At 47.7% G+C, this 26,384-nt stretch overlaps 1 protein-coding gene across 1 annotated transcript in view; it reads left to right on the top strand.

Moving 5' to 3' along the window:
* The window catches only part of ULK2 (unc-51 like autophagy activating kinase 2), a 64,451-nt gene extending 47,123 nt beyond the window's left edge, over positions 1-17,328 (top strand). The window contains exons 16-27 of the mRNA XM_079726064.1: positions 484-629; positions 2,325-2,405; positions 4,266-4,552; positions 5,434-5,621; positions 6,032-6,135; positions 9,109-9,258; positions 10,669-10,877; positions 12,428-12,606; positions 13,012-13,130; positions 13,467-13,624; positions 16,049-16,184; positions 17,006-17,328. Of these exons, the coding sequence (XP_079582190.1) occupies positions 484-629; positions 2,325-2,405; positions 4,266-4,552; positions 5,434-5,621; positions 6,032-6,135; positions 9,109-9,258; positions 10,669-10,877; positions 12,428-12,606; positions 13,012-13,130; positions 13,467-13,624; positions 16,049-16,184; positions 17,006-17,064 (1,816 nt within the window). The 3' untranslated portion in view covers positions 17,065-17,328. The remainder of the gene's footprint in view (positions 1-483; positions 630-2,324; positions 2,406-4,265; positions 4,553-5,433; positions 5,622-6,031; positions 6,136-9,108; positions 9,259-10,668; positions 10,878-12,427; positions 12,607-13,011; positions 13,131-13,466; positions 13,625-16,048; positions 16,185-17,005) is intronic.
* Positions 17,329-26,384: the final 9,056 nt, after the last annotated feature.

Raw genomic sequence — 26,384 nt, 5'->3', positions numbered from 1 at the left:
TACAAAAATTTCTGTTTTAACTTCTAGTACCATAAAAATCATAGATATAATAAGTTGCATAAATAAAAACTCTAGTATCTTCAGTAACTTTAAGAATATAAAGGGGAACTAAGACAAAAAAGTTGAAAATGATTGGTATGGAATCTATTACCTTTGTTAAAACAAGATGAAAATAAGATTATATATTCAGTTTGCTTGTATTTGAATTAAGGAACTCTGGAAGGATACATTAGAAACTAAAAATAATGGTAACCTTTTGAGCAGGATTGAGGAAGTGTTGGGAATTAGGTAGACGGATACAAGGATGGGAGGGAGACCTCACTCTGTATAATTTTATACGTTTTATGTTTGTTGCATATGACTATGTTCCATATGTTTAAAAAATCTACTCCACGGCATATTGTTAGGAAGTTTTAGGAAAAAAAGACAGAAATAAAGTCCTAGAACCTGCCGGTGAGGGAGTATTATTATTTCTCCCTTTAGATCTGCGGTGGTACGAAGGTCTAACACCAGCCCCATGGGCTTCCCCCGGCTGGGATCTTGCTCGCCGGCGCCGGCAGACGCAGTACAGGCGGTCGGACGAAGACTCTCCACAGGGTCTTCCAGGCCTTACTCACCTTCCCCTTCGGGTAAGGAGAATTTATAGCAGTTGTTTCCAACCTTTTTTTATTATGACCAATGCGACATGACACTCTCTTTAGGAACGCTGGTCACGATGGCAGTGAGTCCCAGCTGGCTGGGAGCCATATCCCGCCCCTCCAGCCCTGATTCCCTCTTGAGAATCTCTGTATAAAGCCATTAAGACCGCTGTAGGAAACAGGATAAATCTTGCGAATAAAAAGCATCTCCACTGGGTTTGGGCTCTAAACACAAACTCAGAAACCCTAGGTGAAAGTACATAAAATGCCTGCCCTACTTGGCACTAGCAGTTAGGAGGATTAAAAGGCAGTAGAGTACGTGACAGCGCTGGGTTACGTCCACCAGAGGCCTTCCCGCTGCGGGGGCGACCGGGTGGCAGCTCCACTGCGGATCCTCCCACCTCTCCTGGACACCGCGGGCAGCAACACGGGGAGCTCGAAAATAGCCGCCCAAGGCACGCAGGGAGGCCACAGAACAGCCAATCCCAACCCAACAGGAAGACCTCGAACCACATTTTCAGGGGCTTAACTAAGAGAAAACGCTCCAGCTTAATACACGCGAGAGAGGCCAGGGCAACGGAGATCCAGAGTCCGTGAGCAGCGGCCTCCTAGCGCCGACATGGGGGAGAACGGGAGCGGGGAGGGCCAGCGCGCACGCGCACACACGCACGCTCACGCTTGCGCGCATCCAAAGGGGGAGGCCGCACCCTCCATCTCTGCCCCGAGTAGGACTGGGAGGGAGGGGCGCGCCTCGGAAGCAGGCGGAGCGAGCAGGACCGAAGCCTCGCCCAGGAGCCTCGGTTCACAAAGCGAAAATCACAGTGATAATGTTTCTTAGAAGTTTATGTCACCACTTCCCCTGTGGCAGTGGTTTGGACACTACTTTTAGTTGAAAAATCTTCTTCAAGCAAAGTCTTGGCGCGTCTCCCCCCCTCAGAGGCCCCCGGGCTCCCCGGAGTTTAAGGACAAAGCCCCAACCCTTGCTCTCAGGGAGGCGGCCCTCCCTCGGGGTCGAGTCTCTGCCCACTGCTCCGGCCGCTGCTGGAGGCACATGCCTCTCGTCTATTTGAGCTCCCGGAAGCCTTCCCCGCCTCCCACTCTTGTTAATTTGGGTTCGCAGCGGTAGATGCAAAGAAGGGGGCTGCAGAAATGTGCACGGAGCGCCTGGGCAGCCGCTGTGAGGGAGAGTGGGGAGGAAGCAGGGGCCGCAGGGCGCCCCTTCTGACCACCCTGTAGGTCTGACCCCCGGGGGAGAGGGCTGGAAGGAGGGGTGGGCCGGCGTCTCGACAGCCAGTGAGTTCTGAGGAGCGTCCCCAGGCACAAGCCACTCAGATTCCTCGTGACCCACACAGTCAGGCTGGGCCAGCCCAGGGGCAACCTCGGCGGGAGGGGAATGCTGCGGGTGGACGGGCAGCAGCTGGGCCCCCGGCAGCTCCATGCCTGAGACCCACGTCAAAGGTTTGCCTGGCTTTTACCCAGTCTCTGCCCTCCGGGCAGGTCCTACGGTGCTTTGATCTCAGCGTGCCCCGCACGCTGTCGCTTAGTGCTTAGTACGTGTGAGCTGAACTACATCTTCGCTAGGTAAATTGTGTCAACTGTAATGTACCATCTGTGCATGTGTCGCCTTTTCCATGCTGTATTAGTTGTGAGCCATTTCTCCCTGCTTTACCCTTCCCTGCTTCACAGTTGGCACCATTCCTGAGCAGTTTAGTCAGTGCTGCTGTGGGCATCTTCAGGGCCAGGAATCCAGGAGCAGGAACTGGTCAGGTAGGAGATGGACTCGCAATGTTAATAGTTTAAATCCCATCGTAAGTGAATTTGAGATATGTTTTTCCAGTCTTAACAAACCAACAGAAATTACGTGAAGTATTTTCTCTGCTCTCCTGTCTTTTATGCTAATGTGGTCTAGTGTATCATTGCCAGTTGGTTATCGCCTACGTATAGGATTCTTTTATGAGACTAAGTCCTAGGAATTACACAACTTGGCTAAACTCTGGTTGTTGTCCCACAGATAATGAAAATCAATGTAGAAAATGAAATTTCGTTACTTTGATTAATACTGGTTTTGATAAGAGCTACCAGTTAGCATCAGATAAAAAAGAACTATGGATGTTTATTTGCTTTATTATATAAAATATACATGACTGAAAAGATCTGCACAAATCACACTTTGATAAGTCAAATTTTATTGTATGTGCATTTGAGGAGTTGGGCAGTTAAAGGAATGCTGTGTTACTTAGAAAAGCACTCTTGGGACGTCTCTGGTGGCGCAGTGGTTAAGAATCTGCCTGCCAATGCAGGGGATACGGGTTTGATCCCTGGTCCGGAGAAGATCCCACATGCCGCGGAGCAACTAAGCCCGTGTGCCGCAACTACTGAAGCCTGCACAACTAGAGCCCATGCTCCGCAACAAGAGAAGCCTGCGCACTGCAACTAAGAGTAGCCCCCCATCTCCGCAGCTAGAGAAAGCTTGCACGCAGCAGCAAAGACCCAATGCAGCTACAAAAAAAAAAAAAAAAGTTCATTAGAGGTTTTTTAAAGAAAAAAAGCACTCTTTTCTAGGTTTAGTGTTCATATTTTGTGTTTCTTTAAAAATAAAGCTTGATTAACTTTCTCCGGATCATAACATTTTGTCACTGTTTATTTGTGTAGGTGTACGTATATACACACATGTATGGCAGAGCCCACTTCTGAAAAATGAAATAAATAGTAGATTTAGGATGAGATTAAGCCAGGAGTGGTCAGCAGCGAGAGCTCCTGTTTATTGCTGTCTGTTTTGGGAAAGATGGTGGTTATCAGCCACTAAGAAGGTTTGTGTGTCTTTAACGTTATTGGTGGTTTGCAAGAAGCTCCAAGGAATTTGTAACCGGAGCCCCAGGCTTAGTGAATGTTAAGTCAGCAACAGCAGGGTTTATGGGGGGGGAATTCCCTTGTTGTAGCCAGCTGTTCATCGTATCAAGACCCCATTACCCAGTGTCCCCTTAAGAGGCAAGAATATCTGTGGACAAGTGTTTTCTTTGTAGAGAAGATGGATACTTTAGGTTTTAAATGTATTTCGTGAAACTGACAAAAACATGCCTATGCTTGTTATTTTTAGACAAAATAAAATCCAGGAAAAGTATATTATCTTTCTAATTTTCTTTCCAACGGTCTTTTTTGAATAAAGAGCTATTCTAGGTTAGCTTGAAAAGTTTCTTTTAGTTGCTATGTGAGAAAAGAGAATAATTACATTGATAATACACGCATACGTATCGATACAAAGAGTGGAAATCATCTCATTCCATGTAGATTTTTGTTGTTTTCGTTGGCTTTATGCGCTCTTTAGCTCTCTGTGGTGCTGACTAGAGGTTACATTAATTGAGTTGTGTGCCCACTGTTGGTAAAACAGCCAACAGACCCGTCGTCACTAACCCCTGTCTCCTGGGAAGGCCAACGGCAGCGTGCTTGTCACTGTTTGTAAAGGATGCCAAAAAATGTCTCTTGCCAGGTAAACAACTTTTAGAATATCTCACGGGAAACAAGACATTCATTGGAACTCTCCTTGAAGAGGTGTCTTCTTAACTCGCCGGTTTCTGCCCTGCACTTCTTCTTCCCTTGGGGTTAACGCTGTCTCTGTGTCCTCGGCAGGCTCTCCCGTGCCGCAGCCTCCGTCGCCACAGCCACTCTTGTTGGGTGCTAGACTGCAGAGCGCCTCCACCCTCACCGACATCTACCAGAGCAAGCAGAAGCTCAGAAAGCAGCACTCGGACCCCTTGTGCCCGTCCCATGCCGGGGCTGGCTGCAGCTGCTCCCCCCAGCCCAGTCGGCCCGGCAGCCTTGGGACCTCTCCCACCAAGCACGCGGGGTCCTCCCCGCGGAGTTCCGACTGGTTCTTCAAAACTCCATTACCAACAATCATTGGCTCCCCTACTAAGGTGTGTTTATTAAGCCCTTTTGTAGATGTTGTGACTTTGCTAAATTAACATTTGTTAACTGGGGCATTTTGTTCTGGGTGGTCAGCTGAGGTCCAGCAGCGGACCACAGGAGAAATTGAAATAGAGAAGTTGGTTACTCACCGGTCCTGAAAGAAGCACCCAGATGCCACACGGGGAAGTCAAGTCAAAGTGCAGAGAGAGACAGGACCTGGGCACATGCCTTTATTAGGGTCTGTGGGTGGAGTGCTCTGGGGTTCCCGGGCTAAGGCTGGATGGGTCAATCCAAACCAAAAGAGCAGGATTCTGATAAGTTCCACGGGGCTCTTGTCTAAGGGGCACACAGCGGGAAGGCCCTGGGAGACGGGGGGAGATCACCAGGCCTGTCAAGGAAGTCGTATCCGGAACGTACATTTATTTGTGATTCTGTGGGCTGCTGTCTAGGGCGTGTGCTTGTACAAGGGGCTGGTGTCAATTTAAGGTCCCTGCAGGCCGCATAGCCAAGCACAGTGGATGTGGAAGCGGCAATACCGTGGAGTAGCTTAACTCTCAGTAGTAGGTCATGAACTAGTATCATAAATACTTTATAGACAGCATTCAGGAAGAGGATAGCTGCAATTTAATCAGCACCTGCCGTGTAGCAGGCAAAGCGTAAGTCCTTTACTTGCTGAATGCTTTATATACACGTTCCCACTTAATCCTAAAAGAAGGAAACAGGCCTAGCGTAAATGAACTGTCAAGGTCACAGAGACTGGAAGCAGAAGAGCGGGATTTGAATCCAAGACGGACAGAGTCTGGAGTCTCCACTCCGGCTGTTGTGCCATGAGCCTGACGGTTCTGAACATTCCTGCGTCGTAGCAACCAGTTGACATGTGTTCCCTCAGACCACGGCTCCTTTCAAAATCCCGAAAACGCAAGCGTCTTCCAACCTGCTAGCCTTGGCCACTCGCCGCGGACCTTCTGAGGGGCAGTCGAAAGATGGGAGTGACCCTCGGGGATGCTCTCACTGTCTCTCAGTGCAAGGAGGGGAAAGCCAGAAGTCCGAGCAGCAGGTCAGGGCAGCGTTTGGCAGGTAAGAGCCGCCATTTCCTTCCAGCCCTAAACATGGAAACTGTGACAGTGCGTCCATTCCTGTCATAAAACAACCAGACCCGAGTAGGAGCTGGTTTATGCCAGTGGTTCATGACACTGTGCACGTGTAAGGAACTGCATACACTTAGAATCTCTGAAAACCATAGCTGTTGCCTATACCTGTGGGAGTCCAGAGCTCTTCCTGAGTTTCCTGAGTAGTCTGTTTCTGCCTTTTTGTTTATTTTGGGTATTGAAGTTTACCTCTACCTTGAATTGTTCGGTCTCTATTTTTTGTCTCCTTGTTCTCCGACTTTCCTTTAACCCTTTTATGGCTTGGCTTAAATCACCCTTATTACTGATATGTCTGGATTTTTTAAAAGTCTACATTTACATTATTATCATTCTTTTTAGATCTGTCAGTACTGGGAAGTTATCAGATCAACCAGTAAAAACACCTTTAGGTGGACATCAGGGCAGCACGGACAGTTTAAATACAGAACGACCAATGGATATAGGTAAGAGAAGTCCGGTTTCTTTTTAGGCAGGTAATCTGTTTGTTAACTTTCCTATTGCTGCTGTAACAAATTACCACAAGCTTGGTAGCTTAAAAACAACACAGATGTATTATTTTATAGTTCCGGAGGGCAGAAGTCCACAATGGGTCTCACTAGGCTAAAATCGAGGTGTAGGCAGGGCTGGTTCCTTCTGCAGGCTCTCGGGCAGAGTGCACTTCCTGGCCTTCTGCAGCTTCTGGGGGCTGCCCTCATCCCTTGGCTTGTGGCCCCTTCGACCGTGAAAGCCAGGAATGGCCAGTCTAGACTCAGACCTTCTGCCCCCTTAGTCTACACTTAAAGGACCCTTGTGATTCCATTGGACCCGCTGGATTATCTGGATAACCTCTTTAAGTTCAGCTGATTAGCAGCCCTGGTTCCATCTGCAGCTTTAGTTCCCCTTTGCCATGTAGCATAGCCTATTTACAAGTTTCAGGGGTCAGGACGTGGGCATCTTTGGCTTGGGCGTGGGGGTAATTACTCTGCCCATCTACTTCTGTTGACTGTTCACAAACCTGTTGACCAGATTTCTTCATCCGGTCCCTGTCATCTAATTTCTTAGGAGCCTGTCAAGACAGGGACAGTTCAGTGTCTTGATGTTCAGCAGCCCATGAGTTAGAAGTTAGATGCTGACCAAGACTGCTTTTTATCAGTAGGATAACACTGGCCAAAGTCGCCTTACACATACGTACTCCTGAGCATTTCTTATACAGCAAGCCCAACCTATAAAGAACCACAGGTCGTGGAGATCCCTGGCTCTTTCATAGTTGTTCCAGGGAACTTTATGTCCATGGACCCACATCTGGATTACTTTAGACTGCTTATCAAAAAATAAAAACAAAGGGCTGGCTCCAGACCCTAACCCAGACTTGTTTAATCAAGTTTTCTGGGAAAGGAGTTTAGGAATCTGTGTCTTTAACAAGCTCCCCACATGATTATTATGTCCACTTAAATTTGAGTCAGTATTGGAGCCTCTTTGTTCTTGTTTTCTCTGTAATTCTTTTACCGTCTCTCCCATGAGCCTCCAAAGGAGGAAATATCTAGACCAGCAAACACCCGAGTATGGTTTCTGTGCTGTAGGGCTTGATACTTCACTCCACCGTCATCTTGCTGGCATGGTTTCTGAAGAGACGTCTGGTTTAATTCTTAACCCTCGTTCCTCTTATAAATGAGGTGCTTTTTTTCTTTGGCCTCTTCAGGATTTTTTCTTTGATTCTCTGCTGTTTGAAGATGAAATGCACAGGTGTAGATTTTTTGGCATTCTAACTGCTTGGTGTTCTTTAAGCTTCCTGGACTTGGAAGGTTTGGTTCTGCATTTATTTTGGAAATTTCTTGGTTATTACTACTTCACATATTTTTTCTGTTTCTTTCTCTTTCTCCTTTTGATATTCCTGTTGCACATATATTATATCTTTGTAGTTGTCCCACAGTTCTTGGATATTCTGGGATTTTTGTTGTTGTTGTTGTTTTAATTCTTCTTTCTCTTTGCTTTTCAGTTTTGGAAGTTCCTATTTACATATCTTCAAGCTAACTGATTTTCTTCTCAACCATGTCCTGTCTGTTGATGAGCTCATCAAATACATTCTTCATTCCTGTGTCAGTGATTCTGACTTACAGCATTTCCTTTGAGTCTTTCTTAGAGTTGCCATCTCTCTGCTTTGTTACTCATTTGCTCTTACATGTTGTTTATTTTTTCCATTAGCGTTCTTAGCATTAATCAAAGTTATTATAATTTCTGGTGTGATAAGTCCAATATGTGTGCTATATCTGAGTCTGGTTCAGTGCTTGCTGTGTCTCTTCAAGCTGTTTTTACCTTTTAGCTTGCCTTTTAATTTTTGTTGAAAGCCAGAAATGATATTACTGGACATGGAATTGAGTTAAATAGTGTGAGGTTTTTTTTGTTGTTTATCTGGCTAAGAGTTAGGCTGTGTTTAGTGTTTGCTGTAGCCATAGGTATCAGGGTAAACTTTTCTCTGGTGTCTTTGTTTTTGTCTCCCCTGCTGTCTTTGAGTTTCCCTAGATACCCCTTCTTAAATGCCTAACTCTATATTTTCTTCTAAGAAAATATAAGCTATAAAACAGCTTAGGGGGAGCTTCTCTGGTGGCGCAGTGGTTGAGAGCCCGCCTGCCGATGCAGGGGACATGGGTTTGAGCCCTGGTTTGGGAAGATCCAACCTGCTGCAGAGCACCTAAGCCTGTGCACCACAACTACTGAGCCTGCACTCTAGAGCCCACGAGCCACAACTACTGAAGCCCGTGCACCTAAAGCCTGTGCTGCGCAACAAAGAGAAGCCACCGCAGTGAGAAGCCTGTACACCAGCCCCCACTTGCCACAACTAGAGAAAGCCCGTGTGCAGCAACGAAGACACAGCGCAGCCAAAAATAAATAAATAAATTTATAAAAAAAACAAAAACCAAAAACAGCTTAGCTCTTAGTTTCTCCACATTCTCACCAACGTTTGTTATTTGTGGTCTTTTCGATGATGACCATTCTGACAGGTGTGAGGTGATATCTCATTGGGGTTTTTATTTGCATTTGCCTGATGATTAGCGATGTTGAGCATCTTTTCATGTGCCTGTTGGCCATATATATTTTTTGGAAAAATAACTATTCAGGTCTTCTGCCCATTTTTTTAATTAGGTTGTTTCCCCACATTTTTATTCCCGGTTCTTGGTTTCCACCTTTTCACATTATCCTCAGGTGTGATGGCAATTCACATAGAAGTAACGGAATTGTAGGCCTTGGTGAAAAGAAGATTCACAGCTGTGAAGAGATTACCATAAAATATTTTTAATGGAGATCTATATTGAATTTTCTGTTTTTAAGAGTAATAAATGCTTATTATAAAAAAGAAAACAAAACTAATATAAAAGTAAAGGTGTCCCTATAAACCCACCCTCTGATATGTGACACATTTGGTGAACTTTTTATTGCAGCCCCTGCAGGAGCCTGTGGTGTTGCACGGGCTCCTTCTATGGGAACAGCAGCGAGTCCCAGGGCTGTGCTGTTCACGGTAGGGTCTCCTCCACACAGGGCCGCGACCCCCGCTTGTACCCACGTAGTCCTTCGGACAAGAACCACCTCAGGTGAGGATTGTCTTTAGTTCCGCCTTGGGCTCGTGTTTGGTGTGCAGATTCTGATAATGGCTTAATGGTGTGACATAGTTTCTTTACCAATGACGTGGAGATAACGATTTACTTTACCTTAAAGGGTTATGAAGAGTAGATGAGGGGACTTCCCTGGCAGTCCCGTGGTTAAGACTCTGCGCTTGCATGGCAGGGGGCATGGGTTCGATACCTGGTCGGGGAACTAAGATCCCGCATGCCACGCTGTGTGGCCAAAAAATTTTAAAAAAGAGTAAATGAGACAATACTTGTGGGGGGGAAAAAAACTTTGCAAAATAAAAGGTACTATGTTATATATTTGTAATAATATATATATAATTTTATAACATTATTACATAAATGTGACTTCTCTACAGTGAAGCAGCTATGCATATTGGTGCTTCTTAGCTTATATTGAAGGCTTATTTTAGTACATCCAGTAAATTTTTTGAAAATGATAGATTGTTGTTTATTTTTGGTTTTGTGGGTTTTTTTAGAAACCTAGGTTTCACCTTTTTTTTGGTACTTTGACTCCCAATCTTTGCACTTAATCCTATATCCTACTTTTAGATAGGCTGATAGACTGGTTTTATCAGCCATAGTCTATAAATAGGTAATTGGTACCAAAAATTAAGAAAGTATTTAGGTTGGACTTGAGTTATCATTTGACATCATATATTATACCTTGTGTCCCTTAAGTTCTCTTATGCTAAATCAGTTACTGATCAAGATACCAGTAGATTAATAAGCAAAGGATATGAATAGATAATGAGAGTGGAAAAAGAGCTAATAATCTTGATTTTAGGATTATTAAGAGTATTAAATAATAAGAAAATACCACTTTGAGAAACTAACTTTTTATACCTGTTAACTAAGCCAACATTTAAAAAATGTAATGCCCAGTGTTGAGGCTTAGTGGGATCTCAGCACTCACTCATGGCTGCTTTAGAAAATAGCATGGCAAGTCTTACAGAGAGCTATAAAAATATTTATAGTAATATTTGATCTGTGGTAATCCCATTCTGTTTATAAGGCCACTTACAACAAAGTGGTCTTATAAAGTATTTATCACAAATAACTCAAAAGAAGGAAGGATTTCATTACAATGTTATTGGTGGCATTAAAAAAATCAGAAATAGTATAAGTGCCTCCACATGAGCATTGGGGTATAATTTTAGTGAAGCGCACGCATCCGCTGAGTTTTATCACCGTGAGGACTGTGGAGCAGCAGGGAGAAATGTGCATGCTAGAAATTTGTTTTAAACAGAATTTAAAAGTAGCTGTGCTGATTCTGTAAGGAATGAAGGTGAGCCTGGGAAGATAAAACCTGTTCATGTGCTCAGGGAGGGGTCAGGGGCCTTCCTTTTAACGCTTCCTTGCCCGTCTCTGCAGGGGGCTCCAGTGGCTCCGGAGGCTCCCTGGGCTCCGCTGGGGGCCGTCTGTCTGGGGGCTCCCCCCCAGGGCCGTGCTCGGGGTCTCCCCTCCCGGGAGCAGAGGCAGCTCCCAGCCTGAGACACGCGCCTTGTGGTGCTTCACCCCCAAGCCTGGAGGGGCTCGTCGCCTTTGAAGCCCCTGAACTGCCCGAGGAGACGCTGATGGAGGTGGGAAGAGACCCTGTGACGTGTCATTTACGGGGACCCCGAGGAGAGTGTTGGTGACGGGAGGACAAAATCCCCCTAACCTTTCCTATTTGGAACACTGCTCATATATTTTCAGAATAATGTTGACAGTGACACTCATTCATAACCAGCTTTGGTTGACGGGAAGTGACGCATACAGATTTTGTATTCTTAATTTCTTTATCTGAAGTTTATTTACTACTTACAGGACTTTTAAAACATAATCTTTTTCCTAAAACCGTAGCTTTTTATTCTCAAATCTTGCTTTTCTTCATAAGATAAAAATGATACACTTAAACTTAGGTTTAAAAAAATAAATTAAGATGCCAAATCAGTCAGTAACGCTGAGGAATAAAGCTGCCCGGCAGACTGGACAGTCACGTGTGTACACCAGTACCTTCCCTCCGTGGAGCCAGGTCTCCAGGGAAAAACACCTCAGAATGTGAAGTGTGCTGAGCACAAATGCAGAATAGAGGTGAATTTTATGATTCCAGAGCCTCTGCTAGCTAATTCCTCAGTGTTGACTCTAGGACAGTGTTCCATAGACTGCACCTCCTCCAGGTCAACTAAAGAACAAATTCTCTTTCCATATTTCTATTGTGTGTGAAGGAAAATTAAGTATTTCACATAAAAGTTTTAAAGTACTGCATGCAAAATTTTAATGGTGATTCTGTAGTAAGTTTAAGTTGTAATTTTGAAAATATGTATAAGATTGGAAAAGCAATCTTCAGAGTTTTTTCAGTCTCCATCAAATTAGGCATAAATTATGTTCCAATATGTATTGGAACATATAGTCTGATATGCTGTCATAGAACAGAGAGACTTTCAAAAGTTGATTGGTTTATTCTTCTGTCTCTAGTACACTGATTCTCATCTCTTTTTAACCATAAAAGGAGAGTGAGAAACTTAGTCTTATTTGAGATTTCAAAATACATTTATAGCTAAAAACAAATCTCAAAGCATTAATTTTAGAGTACCCATTTTTAATGCGCTGCATTATGTCTATCTATACTCCACTCTTTAACTGAAAAGATCACAAAATTTAGAACCTTGGTATTAGGAATCACTGTTAACTGAAGAGCCACCAGAAATTAAAATAAAGTGTCTCTGAAATTGTAAGTCACTAGAAGAATTCATTAAACTATCAAGAAGTGTGGTTTACTGCACAGAATATCCTTACATTCTTATATCTTGGTGTCTATTTTGTCATGTTTCTGTCTCATGTATATTGATTTAATTGTTCTGTGTTTCATTTTTTCCTGGTGCAAGTACAATGACCTCATATCTTTGAGGCTGAATTTTGTGGGTGCTCTCATACATCCATACACACAAACACATGACACACTCTTGTTTGGTTTCATTTGTGTTTATTTTTCTCACAGTTTTCTGGAATTTAAAACTTTCATTCTCCTTTGATCATTCTGACATTCATAAGTATAGAAAACATTAGCAGTGGCCACAGTTTATGTGCAGAAATGAGTGTGCGCCTCTCCTTAACCTGCACGTTTCTAAGATGATTGGCTTTGCCGCAGCAAGAGCACACAGACACCTTCCGCCACCTGAACGCAATGCTGTTGTTCACGGAGTGTGTGCTGGACCTGACGGCCGTGCGCGGGGGAGACCCGGGGCTCTGTGCGTCCGCGGTCTCCTTGTACCAGATCCAGGAGAGCGCGGTGGTGGACCAGATCAGCCAGCTGAGCAAAGACTGGGGGTAGGTGCCCCCTTGCTGTCCATCTCCAGAGGCTTCCTGCCCTCTGTAAACTGGTGTCCAAGCTGGGGGCCGTGTCATCCACTGAAGGTCGTGGGCGTCTCTGAGTTATCTCATTGCGCTCGATTTCACTATGTGAGCCAAGACTTGGAGGTTCTGCAGCCTTGGTGTTTCCTGTAAATCATGCTGTTAAGATATTTGATGATAAAGAGATTGTATTTTTATCTGAGTGCACCCATTGTATTCAAAGTACACACGTCTTTCTCCGTGCCGGCCCTTCTCCTTTCAGGAAGTGTTCGTGCACTAAAAGTGTCAAGGGGCATGATGTTCCCTTGGAGAGACTGTGGTGATGGGGCCCTGGCCTGTCGGTTCACAGACTGACGCTCTGCTTGCTGTCTCTGGGTGCAGGCGGGTGGAGCAGCTGGTGTTATACATGAAGGCCGCACAGTTGCTGGCAGCCTCTCTGCATCTCGCCAAAGAGCAGATCAAGTCCGGGAAGCTGAGCCCGTCCACGGGTGTGAAACAAGGTACAAGCGGAGTGTGACGGGGCTGCTCTTCCCCTTACACTGGGAAGGGAAGTTTTTGGTGAGGGGTCACCGTGGTATTAAGCATTCTTAAATGGGCAAAGATGCTGGCTTTTCTGTTTTGGGGTTTTGCCATTTAACCGATACAGAGAGCAGTCAGAATTACTTTGTTCTCAGTCTTCTCTTCACTGAGAGAGAGAACATGTGGAAGAATGATTTCCAGTCACTTTTTTCAGTGATGATTTAGTGTTGCTTTCCATAGATCAGCAGGAAAGTTGCATGTCACCATGACTCTGTTTCTGGAGGAAAATTAAAATTCTCATTTCAATTTTTTTCCAGTTGTCAAAAATATGAATGAACGATATAAATTCTGCATCAGCATGTGCAAGAAACTTACAGAAAAGCTGAATCGCTTCTTCTCTGACAAACAGAGATTTATTGATGAAATCAACAGCGTAACAGCAGAGAAACTCATCTATAATTGTGCTGTAGAAATGGTAACCCTTTTTAAGGTGTAATATTGCATAGTGATACTACTTGTCTTTAAGAGCACCTTTTGTTTTTTTTCTTGGCTGCGTTGGGTCTTCGTTGCTGCGTGTGGGCTTTCTCTAGTTGCAGCGAGCGGGGGGCTACTCTTCCTTGCGGTGCGCGGGCTTCTCATTGCTGTGGCTTCTCTTTGTTGTGGAGCACAGGCTCTAGAGCCTAGGCTCAGTAGTTGTGGCGCAGGGACTTAGGTGCTCCGCGGCATGTGGGATCTTCCTGGACCAGGGCTCGAACCCGTGTCCCCTGCATTGGTAGGCAGATTCTTAACCACTGCACCACCAGGGAAGTTCCCTAAGAGCATCTTTTGAAGTGCACACCTACTTGACATCATCCTTTTACAAAGAGTTTATGCCCCACCGCTCCCAAGTCCCAGGTATTGTGGTACCTCTTCCTGAAGGAGTGATTACACTTAATTAACATGCAACAAACATAAGTTATGTTGGTTACCTAGCACATTTGGTAAAAGTTTACCATACCTCTTAAAAATCGCTAACATTAGGCATGATCTAATATTTTTATAGTTTGTATCTAAAAGCTTTCACTGGATCTCTTTCTTCATTTTCTACTATTTAAGAAATTTGGCTTGATAAAACATTAGAAAAAATACTGCTCTTATTACCCAATCTGCAGAAATTCACGTGCTCAGATTCCACAACTGACCTTACTTAAGTGTAGACACACAAAGTATAATCTACTTTTCCAACTCTCTGGTTATATTAGTGGAAATAATTTGTTTTCTGTATCTTGGGGGAAAAATTGCTTTGAAGGAAACATGAAATTAGGGACTGTCAAAGAAGTAATTAAGTGGGGAAAAATTTAATTACTGACCAACCTTATAGTTTTTACCATATTAACATAGTTGAGCTTCCTTTTCCCTCTCAAATTTGTGTACTTTGAATTGTACTGTTATATTACCCCCTTGGTCTTACTTTGAAAGCCATCAAAATAAAAAGGCGTATGAAAATAGTTTTGGAATATAAACTGTTGATGTGAATAATATACATTATATTGCCCTAAACTGTTGACATGAATAATATGCATTGTATCGTTTTGTACCGAATTAAGACTTCATAGGACAGATTTTCTTTGAGAAATTTGTGCCAGGAAAGACGTCCTCTCGTACGGAGTTAGGATGCTTCTGTCTCTTCTGATAATAGAGCCACGTGCCTCCAACAAGTCTCTCCTTGTGCCCTGGCTGCTGAGCAAGCTTGGAGACACTCAACTTATATTTAGTTATTTCTCTCCTTCCTTTCCAGGGCTTGGATTTTCTGTATCCATTTTATTTATTGTATTGTATGTGGCTTTACTCTTTGAAAGAGACAGAGCATACTGACAAGTAAATTAGGATACTGGATTACTGACAGTCTGGGCAATGAATGATTAAAGAGAAAATCAGGATGCTGTTGGGGAAACAAATGCTCATAACCCCGTGAATGACACCATGCCTGTCTTTCTGGGGAGCCCTACCCACCTGTCCCCCTGCCCAGCTCGCTCCTGCTTCCTTATGGCTCTGCCTCAGCATCACTTCCTGGAGGCGCTCCCTAACGTCACTCCTTCCTCCATAGTCGGGTTAGATGCCTCTCGCGTGTGCTCCGTGCCATCCAGGGCTTCCTCCTGTGATGCCAGGTACCCCTTGGAGCTCACAGCCCACGCCTCCCTCTGGACTGTGAGCTCACCTTCATCGTACGCTCTGGGCTGACACTCAGCAGGTGCCCAGTAAATACCTCTGAGTGAATGAATCCCACACACCAGAAGATTCTGTAACTAAAAGGAAAAGCTGATAAGTGACTTTTAACATCATTTAATTATTTCATTGTAACAAGATCTACTTTAGTGAAATACCAGGTTACCAGTGTGGAAGTGTATGTTTAAAATAAACTTTTTAGGGCTTCCCTGGTGGCGCAGTGGTTGAGAGTCCACCTGCCGACGCAGGGGACACGGGTTCGTGCCCCGGTCCGGGAAGATCCCACATGCCGCGGAGCGGCTGGGCCCATGAGCCATGGCCACTGAGCCTGCGCGTCTGGAGCCTGTGCTCCGCAACAGGAGAGGCCACAACAGTGAGAGGCCCGCATACCGCAAAAAAAAAAAATAATAATAATAATAATAATAAAATAAACTTTTTAGTGAAGTCATAGAAGAGCCAGTTTAGAAGTATAAATATCATGAGTTATGAATCTCTGAGTTCAAGAAGGTTATGTTTGAATTCAGAGTAACTCTTTTGTCAAGAAGCTCCTTTATGTCACTCACCCAGTAGATTATATCATTTTGTCAAAACGTATTAATTTTAGACAGATTCCATTTAAAGCTGCATTGCCTGAATGGATTCGTATTTTCATGGAAAAGCTGAGAATCCTCTTGTTTTTGCTGACTGCTTCCAGGTTCAGGCTGCAGCCCTGGATGAGATGTTCCAGCAGACTGAAGATACTGTTCATCGCTATCATAAGGCGGCCCTTCTTCTGGAAGGCTTAACTAAGATTCTCCAGGACCCGGCAGATATTGAAAATGTACACAGATGTGAGTTGACGTAGAAAGTAGTGTGCGTGTTGGTTGCACTTTCATTGTCTCCTCCTGGTGCGGTAGACAGAGCATGGAGTTTGGAACCGTGCAGCCTGGGGGTTGCATCTTGTCTGCCCAACCTTGGGCAAGTCACTCACCCTCTCTGGGGTCTCCGTCTCTTCTTCTACAAGATGAGGAACAATGCCTGCCTTGCCAAGCTGTTGTGAGGATTAGAGAGGTTGCTTGTACAGAGCTGTTGGCTTTTGTCATGAGTCTTTAGATTTCTACACTGCATGACTGTATTGGTGGGTGTGTTTGTGTATGCAGAAAACTTTGCTTTTATCATTAAACAATAAGAAAGGCAACTGTTTTAATCCTCTTTGGCTTAGTGACCGAAGAGCCCTGTGAAAACCCTGTGTACCGCAGATTTGGTGTACAGAACGGAGTGGAGACTGGTAGGGTACCAGGATGGTGTTTCCACTTGTCAGATATAAGACCAGTGATGTTTTTTTGAGGAGGAGGAGGTGTGGTCATGCCACATTTTGAAGAGCCACAAGGGGCTGGCAGTTCTAAAATCATTTGCAATTGTGAGCGAACTAGCTGTTAAAACCTAAATGTTCTTCATTTGACGTGCTGATCTAGCTTTTACCACTGTGCAGCATTGAGCTAGGCAATTACCAGCAGAAAGAAGAAGAAGTACTCAGACCTGTTAACTCTGGGGCAGAGATAGAACAGAGGTGAGGGTGTAGGTGGAGAGTGAGAGACTTTTTTCATTCGTTCTTCTTTCCTTGGTTTTGAAAATATAAATGATTTTTATTATGAATTTATTTTACTTCTAGATAAATCTCGTATTGAAAGGAGATTGTCGGCACTCTGCTACAGCACCTCCACCTTGTGAGCAGCAGCCCGCCTGCCCCCAGGACTAGTGGCGGGTGTGAGGAGATGTGTTTGGGAACAGCTTGGATCCTGGCGCCCCACCCCCAGGAAACTGTAGGTTCCTACACGGTGACTACCAAAGAGCAAGCAGTGATTTCAAAAAGGAAAAACAAGCCCAGGACTACCTGCCTTATCAGAGAAGTCACCCCTTCCCTTTTTCTTTGTAGAAGCAGAATCAAGAGTATTCCACTTGGCTTTCAGTTTGAACTTGGTAAATAAACGTACCTTAGAACTAGAGTTGTCAGTACAGTTATTCTTAAGGATGATTAGGAATGAGACGATGAGTGGCTCTTCACGCCAGTCGCCAGAGCAAGGTGTGGGCTTCCACGTGTTCACTGAGGCGAAAAGTAAAAAGCCACGTCTCATCCAGGCAGTTTGATACTCGGGGTAAGTTTAACTGAGTCTGAGCACGCGTCCATAAACAGCTCAGGAAGAAATAGCTTAAGAAGGAGTGAAAGGCGTCTCTTGGAAGAAATTGTGAAATCATCAATTTGATCTAATATGGACACATATTAGTAATCTTCCAAAATCTTTCATATTGCACTAATTTATTAAAACAACCTGTGTATTGGATTTTGCAATTTAGAACTAACTGAGGCACAATGGACTTGTTTAAAATATTTTACTTGATTATATACACGTACCCTTCCCAGAATTCACAGGTAATTTCTTGTGGACTTTTAAGTGGTAAAAAACTTGTGTGAACCTTTGCATTTTCTTAACCTATTCATCTACACCTACAGGTTTTCTCAGTGATATTTTTAAGTTGCTGGTTGTCTGCTTTTGTTTGCATTTTTTACTGTGCATGCAGAATGTGCATTCATACCTATGACCTCTAGGTTTACTAAAGGCTAGGTTTATTGGGGCAGTATTAGAACAAGTGTCAATCCAGAGATACTCTCAAGAATTGTAATAGGGCCAAAACAAAGTTGGTGACTTACAGGCTTATTAGTGATGTGGAATTTTACATGAAGTTAGTGAATAATGAGGCTTGTTTTCTCTTAAGAAAATGGACAGCTCTTTTCCAGCCTGTGTGCACTTTCATGTTAGTCCTGACAGTTCACCAGATAGCTAGTCATGGAGAATGTGGGCACTTAACCTCCCTCTAGAAACGGTGCCTACGCTGTAGATAATTTTGTTTCTCTTACTTACCTGCTTGAATACTTGAATAAACCATTCTCCAGTTTTAATCCTTTTAGATAATATAATCTGAACTCTGACAAATTGCACAGAAGCTCTTTGGCATTAATTTAGTGTACTGATAAAAACAAAAACATGGTTTTTCTTTACTTTGACAAAGTAATGTAATTTTTACTTTATTTATCTGTATGAAATTCCAGCAATTAATTTGAACATTTATTTATATGATGTTTATATTTTTAGGTCTTTAATACAGTGTTTCTACCTCTTATTTGTAACTGCATGCATTATTCATGAAACTAGGTAAAACCCACTGAATTGTTGTGTAATAGCCTTTTTATTATTGCCTGTACAGATGTATATTAAGGTAAATAAAACTGACCAAGTGTTTCTAGGGTAAGGCTGGGTCCCTGTGATGTGGCTTGTCAGGCCAGGTCCTTCCTCAGTGAGTTTGGAGGCTTGGTGGTTAACACCCGTTGCCCTGCCCCAGGGTTTCAGATGCTCGGTGACGGTCCTGCAGGCTGCCTGGAGCATGGGCTGTGTGGCGGGTTCCTGCCCTCCCTGCAGGGGTGGTAAGCACTGTCACTGGTGATACTCCATTTTGTATGATTATTTCGAGTGTAAAGGGCAGTTTCTTGTATGTTCTCTCAGTTACCGCCCGTGTCATCTCACTGATCCTCCGAGGGGGTGGGTACATTCCGGCCCCTCCTCCCCTCTCCCGTTTGTTTTTTAAACACAGGATGAAACAGGTTCACAGCGAGGAAGTGCTTGGTCTGCAGTCAGTACCTAGGGAAGTGGCCAGGCTGTGCTTTGTGACCTCCAAGTGCATTCTTCTTCTTCTTGTACGACAAAGGTCAGGTGATAGGAGGTATGTGTGAGACCGTGAAGTCTGAACAGCAGAGAAGAACAAACTGTAAACTCGTGATTAATGGTTCTGATTATATTTCCATTATCAAGGCCAATTGTTTTAAGAGATTTTGCCTTGATTATAGCAATAATAAACAAATGCTTTATGTTTCCACGTGTATCTTTTGATTTTGTATCATCTATTTCATAAAAAAGAAAGAAACCTGCCCACACATTTACGGTTGACACCGGTGCTCAGGCAGGCCTGGAAGCTTGCGGGTGCACAAATGCACACGGGGCTAATCTGTGAGTGTGCCAAGTGGCTGTTGCTGCTGTGAGGATTTGCCTTAATGGCTCCTGCGCTGGGCCCGTGGGATGCTTCCCACACGCCTGTCTCCTCAAGGTGGGGGAGTCCTTCTGCCCCTCCTGGGGTCCAGGAGAGGAGCCCGGAGAGGGGGTTACTGTTGGGGCCCGGTCGCCTCAGTCCCCACAGGTAATAACAGGGGAGTCGAGCTGGGCACCGTGGGTGTGAAGTCACTGACTTGGCTCTAAAAAGCCCTTGAGGTGACGGAGGAAGACTTGTCGCTTGCACCGTGTGCCTCCTGTAGCTTCTGTGGGCAGTCCTCACTCCTGCGGAGCAGAGCGCGGTTCTATTGTTGCAGGGAGACTGGCTGCCGCCCAGAGAGCTTGGTGTCTTCCGTCCGTTGACGGGCGCAGCCTAGGAGCATCCGTATCCACCTCTGCACACTGGGAGACAACTGACACTGGGTCCTGGGCCCTGGGTCTTCAGCCATGGAAGTCCTGAGCCCTGCCTGAGTCTCCGCCTTGTCTATCACAGCCCTGGCCAGAATGCTGTCTTTGGGAGAGGGGTCAAGGTGGCATCGTCCTCACCGGAATCAGAGGAAGTCACATCAGAAGCGACCCACCTGGGAAAGCACCGCACGGCGGGAAATGACAGTCGGTCCCTAAAGTCTCGGCTTTTGTGGACGAGGTGGAGCCGAACAGGTGAAGGGTCACAGGGGTCAGTGCCCAGACTGTCGTGGAGGAGGGAGCCGAGGCTGGGAGCCTGCCGACAGCACGGGCCCGCGCAGAGCAGGGTGCCTGGCAGAGCCTCCGGGTCCCCTTGCACAGAGGGCCTCGCTCGGCCCGTTGTGAACGTGCCGTCCTTTCTGAACAGCCTCCTGGCGTGGATCTGAGCGCAGGCTGCTGTGGCGGTGGCCGAGCCCTGGGGCTTCCCCTCGCCCTCCTGCTCCCAGGCTGTCCCGTCTCTGAGGGTTTGCTCGCTGTAGGCTGTTCTCCGCTTCCTTGGGTGCAGCTGTCTTGGTCTCAGACTCCTGTGCAGAGCGGTGCGTCCTTGGGCACTCTCCATCCCTAACCTCTCCACACCTGTCCGCGTCTGGCTCGGAGCTGGTCAGTGGTGGTGAGAACGGAACGAGTTACTGGGCGTGAGGTTGCTTGAACAGCCCCAGCCGTGGGCGGTGGGCAGCCGGCAGCTCCGCTCTGTTAGGCTCGGTTTGGGGCGAGGCCCGGTTTCAGGCTCTATCTGAACACCTTCTGAGAGGACCAGCCCCGCCGCCACGGCCGAGCCCTGGGCACCTGCTTGCAGACGTCCTTTCCCTGCGGATTGATCTGACCCTTGTAGTTCAAGGTTTGTGGCAATCTAATATTTATTACTTCATTTGATCTTCGTACCAACCCTCATTGGCCTTATTTCACAGATGGAAAAGGCAGACCTGGCAAGTAATTTCCAAAGAGAAGAAAGCCAGGGCTGGGGTTTGGCCAGCTAGGCTGCTGGGCGGGGCCTGGGCCCACGAGCTGCTCATCCCACACACGTGCCTGGAGCCCCAGCCCTGCTCACCCCTTGGCCTTCCAGCTCCTCCTTTCTGCTGATGCACTTTTATGCTTCTCGGTGCGCAGGTGTCTCCGGCTGGACTCCCCCGGCCAAGCAGCAGGCAGCAAGTTTTGAGAAGCAGGTGAGGTTAGCAGACCTGCCATCCCCTTGGGGGCTGGGGCAGGAGCCCAAGAGCAGAAGCTTTGAAACCATCCTCAGAACCCCCAGGGGAAGGGCTTCAAGGACACACGGACAAATGGGCACTTTGCAGGTTCCCTGCTTGTTTGTTTATTTGTACGAGCTGAGGTAGACCAGCAGGGATTCGGCTGGTCCTGGGTGGGAGGGGCCTCAACCCCAGGTTTGCCAAGGGGACCCCTGCAGGCCCTGGTGTCCTAAGACCAGCTCTTTTGCTGATGGCGGCATGTAGGGGCCCTCTCCCAGGGACGTAATCCAGCGCCCTCCCCTCGGTCCGTCAACAGGAGGTGGCACGTGGAGCCCTGTCTTCATCTTGAAGCACTGAGGCCCACCCAGCTGCCCCTTCTCCCACCTTCTGCCCTTGGGCCCCACCCCTGCTGCAGGGGGAGGTCGGGGAGGGAGATGGTGGGCCGGGCAGGGGCAGGTCACAGGGGCCTTTGCCCAGAGTCCCGTCTGGGCGACAACAGGACTTCTGTCTGGCACACTGAGCTGCGGCCAGAGGCTCTGATGGGGGCCCGATGGGCCTGCCTCTGTTCCAGCTGGAAGGTTTCTGTGAAGATGGTGGGTGAGCGGGCTGTGCGCTAAGAATGAACCACAGGGCTGGCGGCTGATCTGGGGATCCTCGTGAGGGCAGGGTGCCTTCCACGGAGGGGAGGGTCTATGAGGTGATGAGGATGCACGTTGCCGCTGGTCCACCGGGATAACAGGTTCTCCTTCCCTGTCGGGAGTGTCTGTTATGGGGGGTGGTGATGCTGATGTTGTTTCACTCTGAGCTTGTTAATTTTGTAATTCTTTAACAAGGTGATTTCGGTACAGGAAGAACTCTAAAACTCAGGTCATCAGCTAGGAAAGGTATTGGCAGTAAACACAACAGATGAGGGGAGTTAAGGTGGGGGAAATGCTGGGAGAAAATAAGGAAATTCTAGCCCCCATCCCGAGAGCCCTCCCCCTACCCCCCCCCCTTCAGTCTGAAGGCTTCTTGGAGCAGCAGAGTAAAAAGCCCCTGGCACAGACGGGCTGAGGGTCCCAGTCTCTGGGCTCAGAATAGGGGGGCGGGTCTAAGCCCCGGGAGGTGGGTGCAGGGTGGTGAGCGAGGCTGAGGCTGGGGGCCCTTCTCCAGTCACAGGCTGGCTCCTCATCACGTCGGGATTTTGGAGATGCGAATGCTCCTTTCCACTGAGAATGTGCTAAAATAACAACTCAGACAAGTTGGTGCGGAGCACACTTCAACATTTATTCAGTCGCCGTCAGAGGAGCCAGCATGTGACAAAAGTGTGTCAGTTCAGAAAGGATGTGAAACCTGGGGGGATTCTCGGGAAACAGATGCCTGTTACATAAGCAGCTTGTTTACTCCTGAGGATCCCAGCTTCCTTCTACACGGTCACGAACACATCATCTGTTCGTCTGTAGCATCGTGTCAGAGGAAATCGGACAGGACGTCCAGGGCACCACACGGTGCCCACTTTCTCCGTTCAGGACCCTACGGCAGTGCCTTTGGCAGCTGCTCGGCTCTGCTGTCGTGCCACAGAAAGTAGCCGGGGCCGGTACGATGCACCTGAAATTTGAGCTTCTTGTAACTTTCACGTGTCACAAAATAGCCTTTTTTTTTTTTCCAATCCACTTAAAATGTAAGAACCATTCTTGATCTCTAGGCTGTGGACCGGACCTGGCCTGCAGGCTGTCGCGTGTGGCCCCGGCACACAGATGAACCGTGGAAGAGCCAGGCATCGAGGCGCACGCGGCGACGGACACAGGCCACCAGGGATGCATGCTGCTCGCCCTCCTGAGGTCAGTTAGCACGGATGTGGACAGTGTCCCCGGGTCAGCAGCAGCTCCCCAGCGACGGTTCTGCTCTTAGACGTTTCATCAAACAGCTAGTAAACACGGAATGCAAAGTCTGTACAAGTCTTAGTTTTGGAACATTTTAGGAGCACATGTTTTTTCTGCTTCTTTGAGAAACGAGGTACTTCTCACTCTTGCTGTGTGGCCTTGGGCAGGTCCCCTCACCCTCCTGGGCCTCCATTTTCCGTCCATTGAAGATCAGAGTAGTACCTTCTCACACAATTCTTAAGGGGAAAATGCCCTTTGCACAGTGACGGGCACTTGAGGGCCTGAGGAAAACCTAAGCGCAGGGGCTCACAGGGTCCCCAGGTGCCCACTTGACCCTGACCCCCAGAAGCCCAGCTCCCTTCTGATGGAAGCAGGGAGGTGAGTCCTATACCCACTTCCTCCAGGAAAACTGCCCCAAGGAGCCCCCACAGGCCCCTCCTGGGGCTGGTGAGACCAGCCGTTCCCTTGAGAGTGGGTGGGGCATCGGGCCCCAAAGGAGAGACAGAGGGACCCTGGGGGAAAGGCTGCCCTTGGTCTCCCTCTGACTTCTGCCCCCAGGGGCCTTCACGCTCTTGTGTTGAGGACGGCCTTGGAGGGTCTTTCATGGGCGAGAAGAGCCACACTTCCAGCCAACCAGCATAGAGAAGGAAAAATCCCAAGTTTCTCTATGATTGGATTCAGGGTGAACACCTGGAACGCATGCAGGGAAGAGGGGTTTGGTGTGAGGCAGGGTCTAGGGAAGGCGTCTCCTCCTCTGTGAGATGTTTCCTAGGCCAGAAGCTGACGGATAAATTTCAAGGAACTGTAATGTTTGACTTCAATTTTGGTCTTTTCTCCAGCTTTGTTATTCAGAACTGTTAAGCACCTGCTGTGCTGGGGGTACAGCAGAGAGAGAGAGGCTTGGCTGCCCTCACGGGGTGTACACTTCAGACAAGACTGATAAACACACAGGTATGATGAATGCCGCAAAAGGGAGGTGGACGATGTTATTGCTTGTGGGGGGGCTTGTGGCGGGGCTTGTGGGGGGGATGATGGGACCAAAGTCAGGAAAAAATGAGTGGCTGCTGACCAGGTTAATGAAGGAGGGGAGGATGTTCTAAGAGCGGGACTAGCATGTGCAAAGGCCCCATGGCAGGGGGAGCCTGCAACAACAAAGGCACCGAAGACACGGCAGTCATTCTCTGTCCCAGCACCGTTTGCTTTTTGCAGCCCAGTAACCAGTTTCTGAAATTACCCTGTTTCTATTTTTACTTGTTACTCACCTCACTAAAATGTCAGCTCTCTCAAGCCAGGAATCTGTCTTGTTAATAGTGTCCCTAGCTCCTAGGACAGTGCCTGGCAAAGAGCAGGTGCTCAACAGATATTTGTGGAAAATGACAGTGACATTGATGATGGTGGTGGTGGTGATGATGGTGATGGTCATGGTGATGGTGACAATGATGGTGATGGTGGTAGTGAAGGTGGTGGTGGTGATGGTCGTGGTGGTGAAGGTGGTGGTGGTGATGATGCTGGTGGTGACAGTGGTGGTGGTGGTGGTGATGACAGTGGGACGTCTGCATTCCAGGCAGACAGACACTGTGTGCAGTCCTGTGCCATTGCACTTCCAAGAATCTCACGTGTGTGAACTTGTGTGAACCTCGCAGCCACCTCTGAGAGACGGAAGTAGCTTGCTGAATCTCACAGTGGTCAGTGCCTGCGTCAGGATGCATCTCAGGCAGGCTCCCCCGAGCCCACGCCCTGACGCACTGCCGCAAGATGCAGGTATAGCAACGACTCTGCTTGCACGCAGACTGTTCTGCGCGTGTCTGTGCACGTGTGAGCGTGTCCATCCCATGATGGACACAGGCGCTCGGCACCAGCCCTGCCTGACCAAAGGTCGACATGTGGGGACAAAGTGAGCGGCGAGGGAGGCTGGGGGAGGCCCTCTAGCAGCCATAAGAAGGTTCGAAGCAGAGGGGGTGGCCTGATTGAACTGGCGGGTTGGAGAAAAGATGGGAGGCGGCATAAATGGCTGCAGGGACACCCACTGAAACATAGAGGAGGAATTGCCTGTTTCCAAGAGGTAGGGAGCAGCGAAAACCCACAGGACTTAGAGAGGAATAGGATGTAGGTGGATCGGGTGGGGTTCTCCGTTGCTGGACATCGTGTATGAACCGCTCCAAAGACAATGGCTTAACACAGTGAGCACATATTATTTCTCATAATTCTGTGGTCCAGTTGGGTGGCTCTGCTCTGGCTCAGCGTGGCTGGTGCTCAGTGGCCTGAGGTGGCCTCACCTGTGCTTGTGGGTTTGCTTGACGTTCTGCAGTCAACTACCAGCCCAGCCCTATTCAGAGGACAAGCCCCAGGCGCTCACCCCTCAGCACTGTGGAGTCAGATCTGCCAGTGTCCCGTGGACTGAGTCCAGGTTCAAGGTGGGGAAGCACAGCAACGATCTACCACGAAACCCTTTGCTCACCCGGGAAGGGGGGCGGGGGGAGGAACCCCTGTGGCCATTTTTGCAGCCTGCAACGAATGGAAAGGACTCTGGCTGATGTAAGCAGAACGGAATTGGTGAAAAATGACTATCTGTAAAGAATTTTGCGGCGGCCTGGGAACAAAATCAGAAATCAGGGCACAGGACGTGCAGGATGGGTGTCAGTGCACTGCTGTGACCCTGTATCCGTGCTGCTCTGGGGGTTTGATCCTGCAGCAACCCTGCCTGGTGTCAGAGAGGAGAACACGCACGCGCGCGCGCCCACCTCGCTCCTCCTGGGTCATACGCGAGACCCCGTTTGCAAGGCGGGCAGAGCTTGTGCACAGCCGTTGCCTTTGCGTGGAGAGGAGAGGTCCAGGGTAAGGGTCTACGCAGACATGTGGGTGGTGGTGAAGGCTTTGGGGGGTGGGGGTGGGCTGGAACCTAGAAGGGAGACCGGGAAATCAGATGTGCAGAGGTCTGGGGGTGGCCCGAGCGGATGACCTCGGGAGTGGGTGCACAGCGTTGCGTTTCATGCCAGTGGCCACCAGGGGGAGCGCCGAGCAAACCAGGTCATGGAAGACTTGTCCAGTGTTTTTGACCAGCCTCTCTCCAGAGACCCTAGTGCTTGTTCCACGAGCCACAACCAGCGGCCCTGGTGCCTGCCCTGCAGCAGCGCAGCCTCCAGGCTGGCCCCCACGTGGTCCACAGCAGCCTGCATCCGGGGTGGCGTGGTCACCAGCGCAGTGCTCGTCCTCCTTTGGGCTCCCCTCCCCATCTCATGCCCCCTGGGCTTGCACTGCCCGGTGAGGTCCTGCCCGGTGAGGTCCTGCCCAGAGCCTTTATCTCCACCCTGCCTTTTCGGGGCCCGAGGCCAAGACTGTGCTTCAGGCCCCTCCCCACCCCTACACCGCAGATGGAGGGCCGAGGGCTGCTGGCACCGAGGAGCCTAGGGGGACTTTTATGTGTATCTTCTGACCGGCGG

This window comes from Hyperoodon ampullatus (genome assembly GCF_949752795.1).
Source record: "Hyperoodon ampullatus genome assembly, chromosome: 19".
NCBI lineage: Eukaryota > Metazoa > Chordata > Mammalia > Artiodactyla > Ziphiidae > Hyperoodon > Hyperoodon ampullatus.
This window is presented reverse-complemented; position numbering and strand designations above follow the sequence as displayed.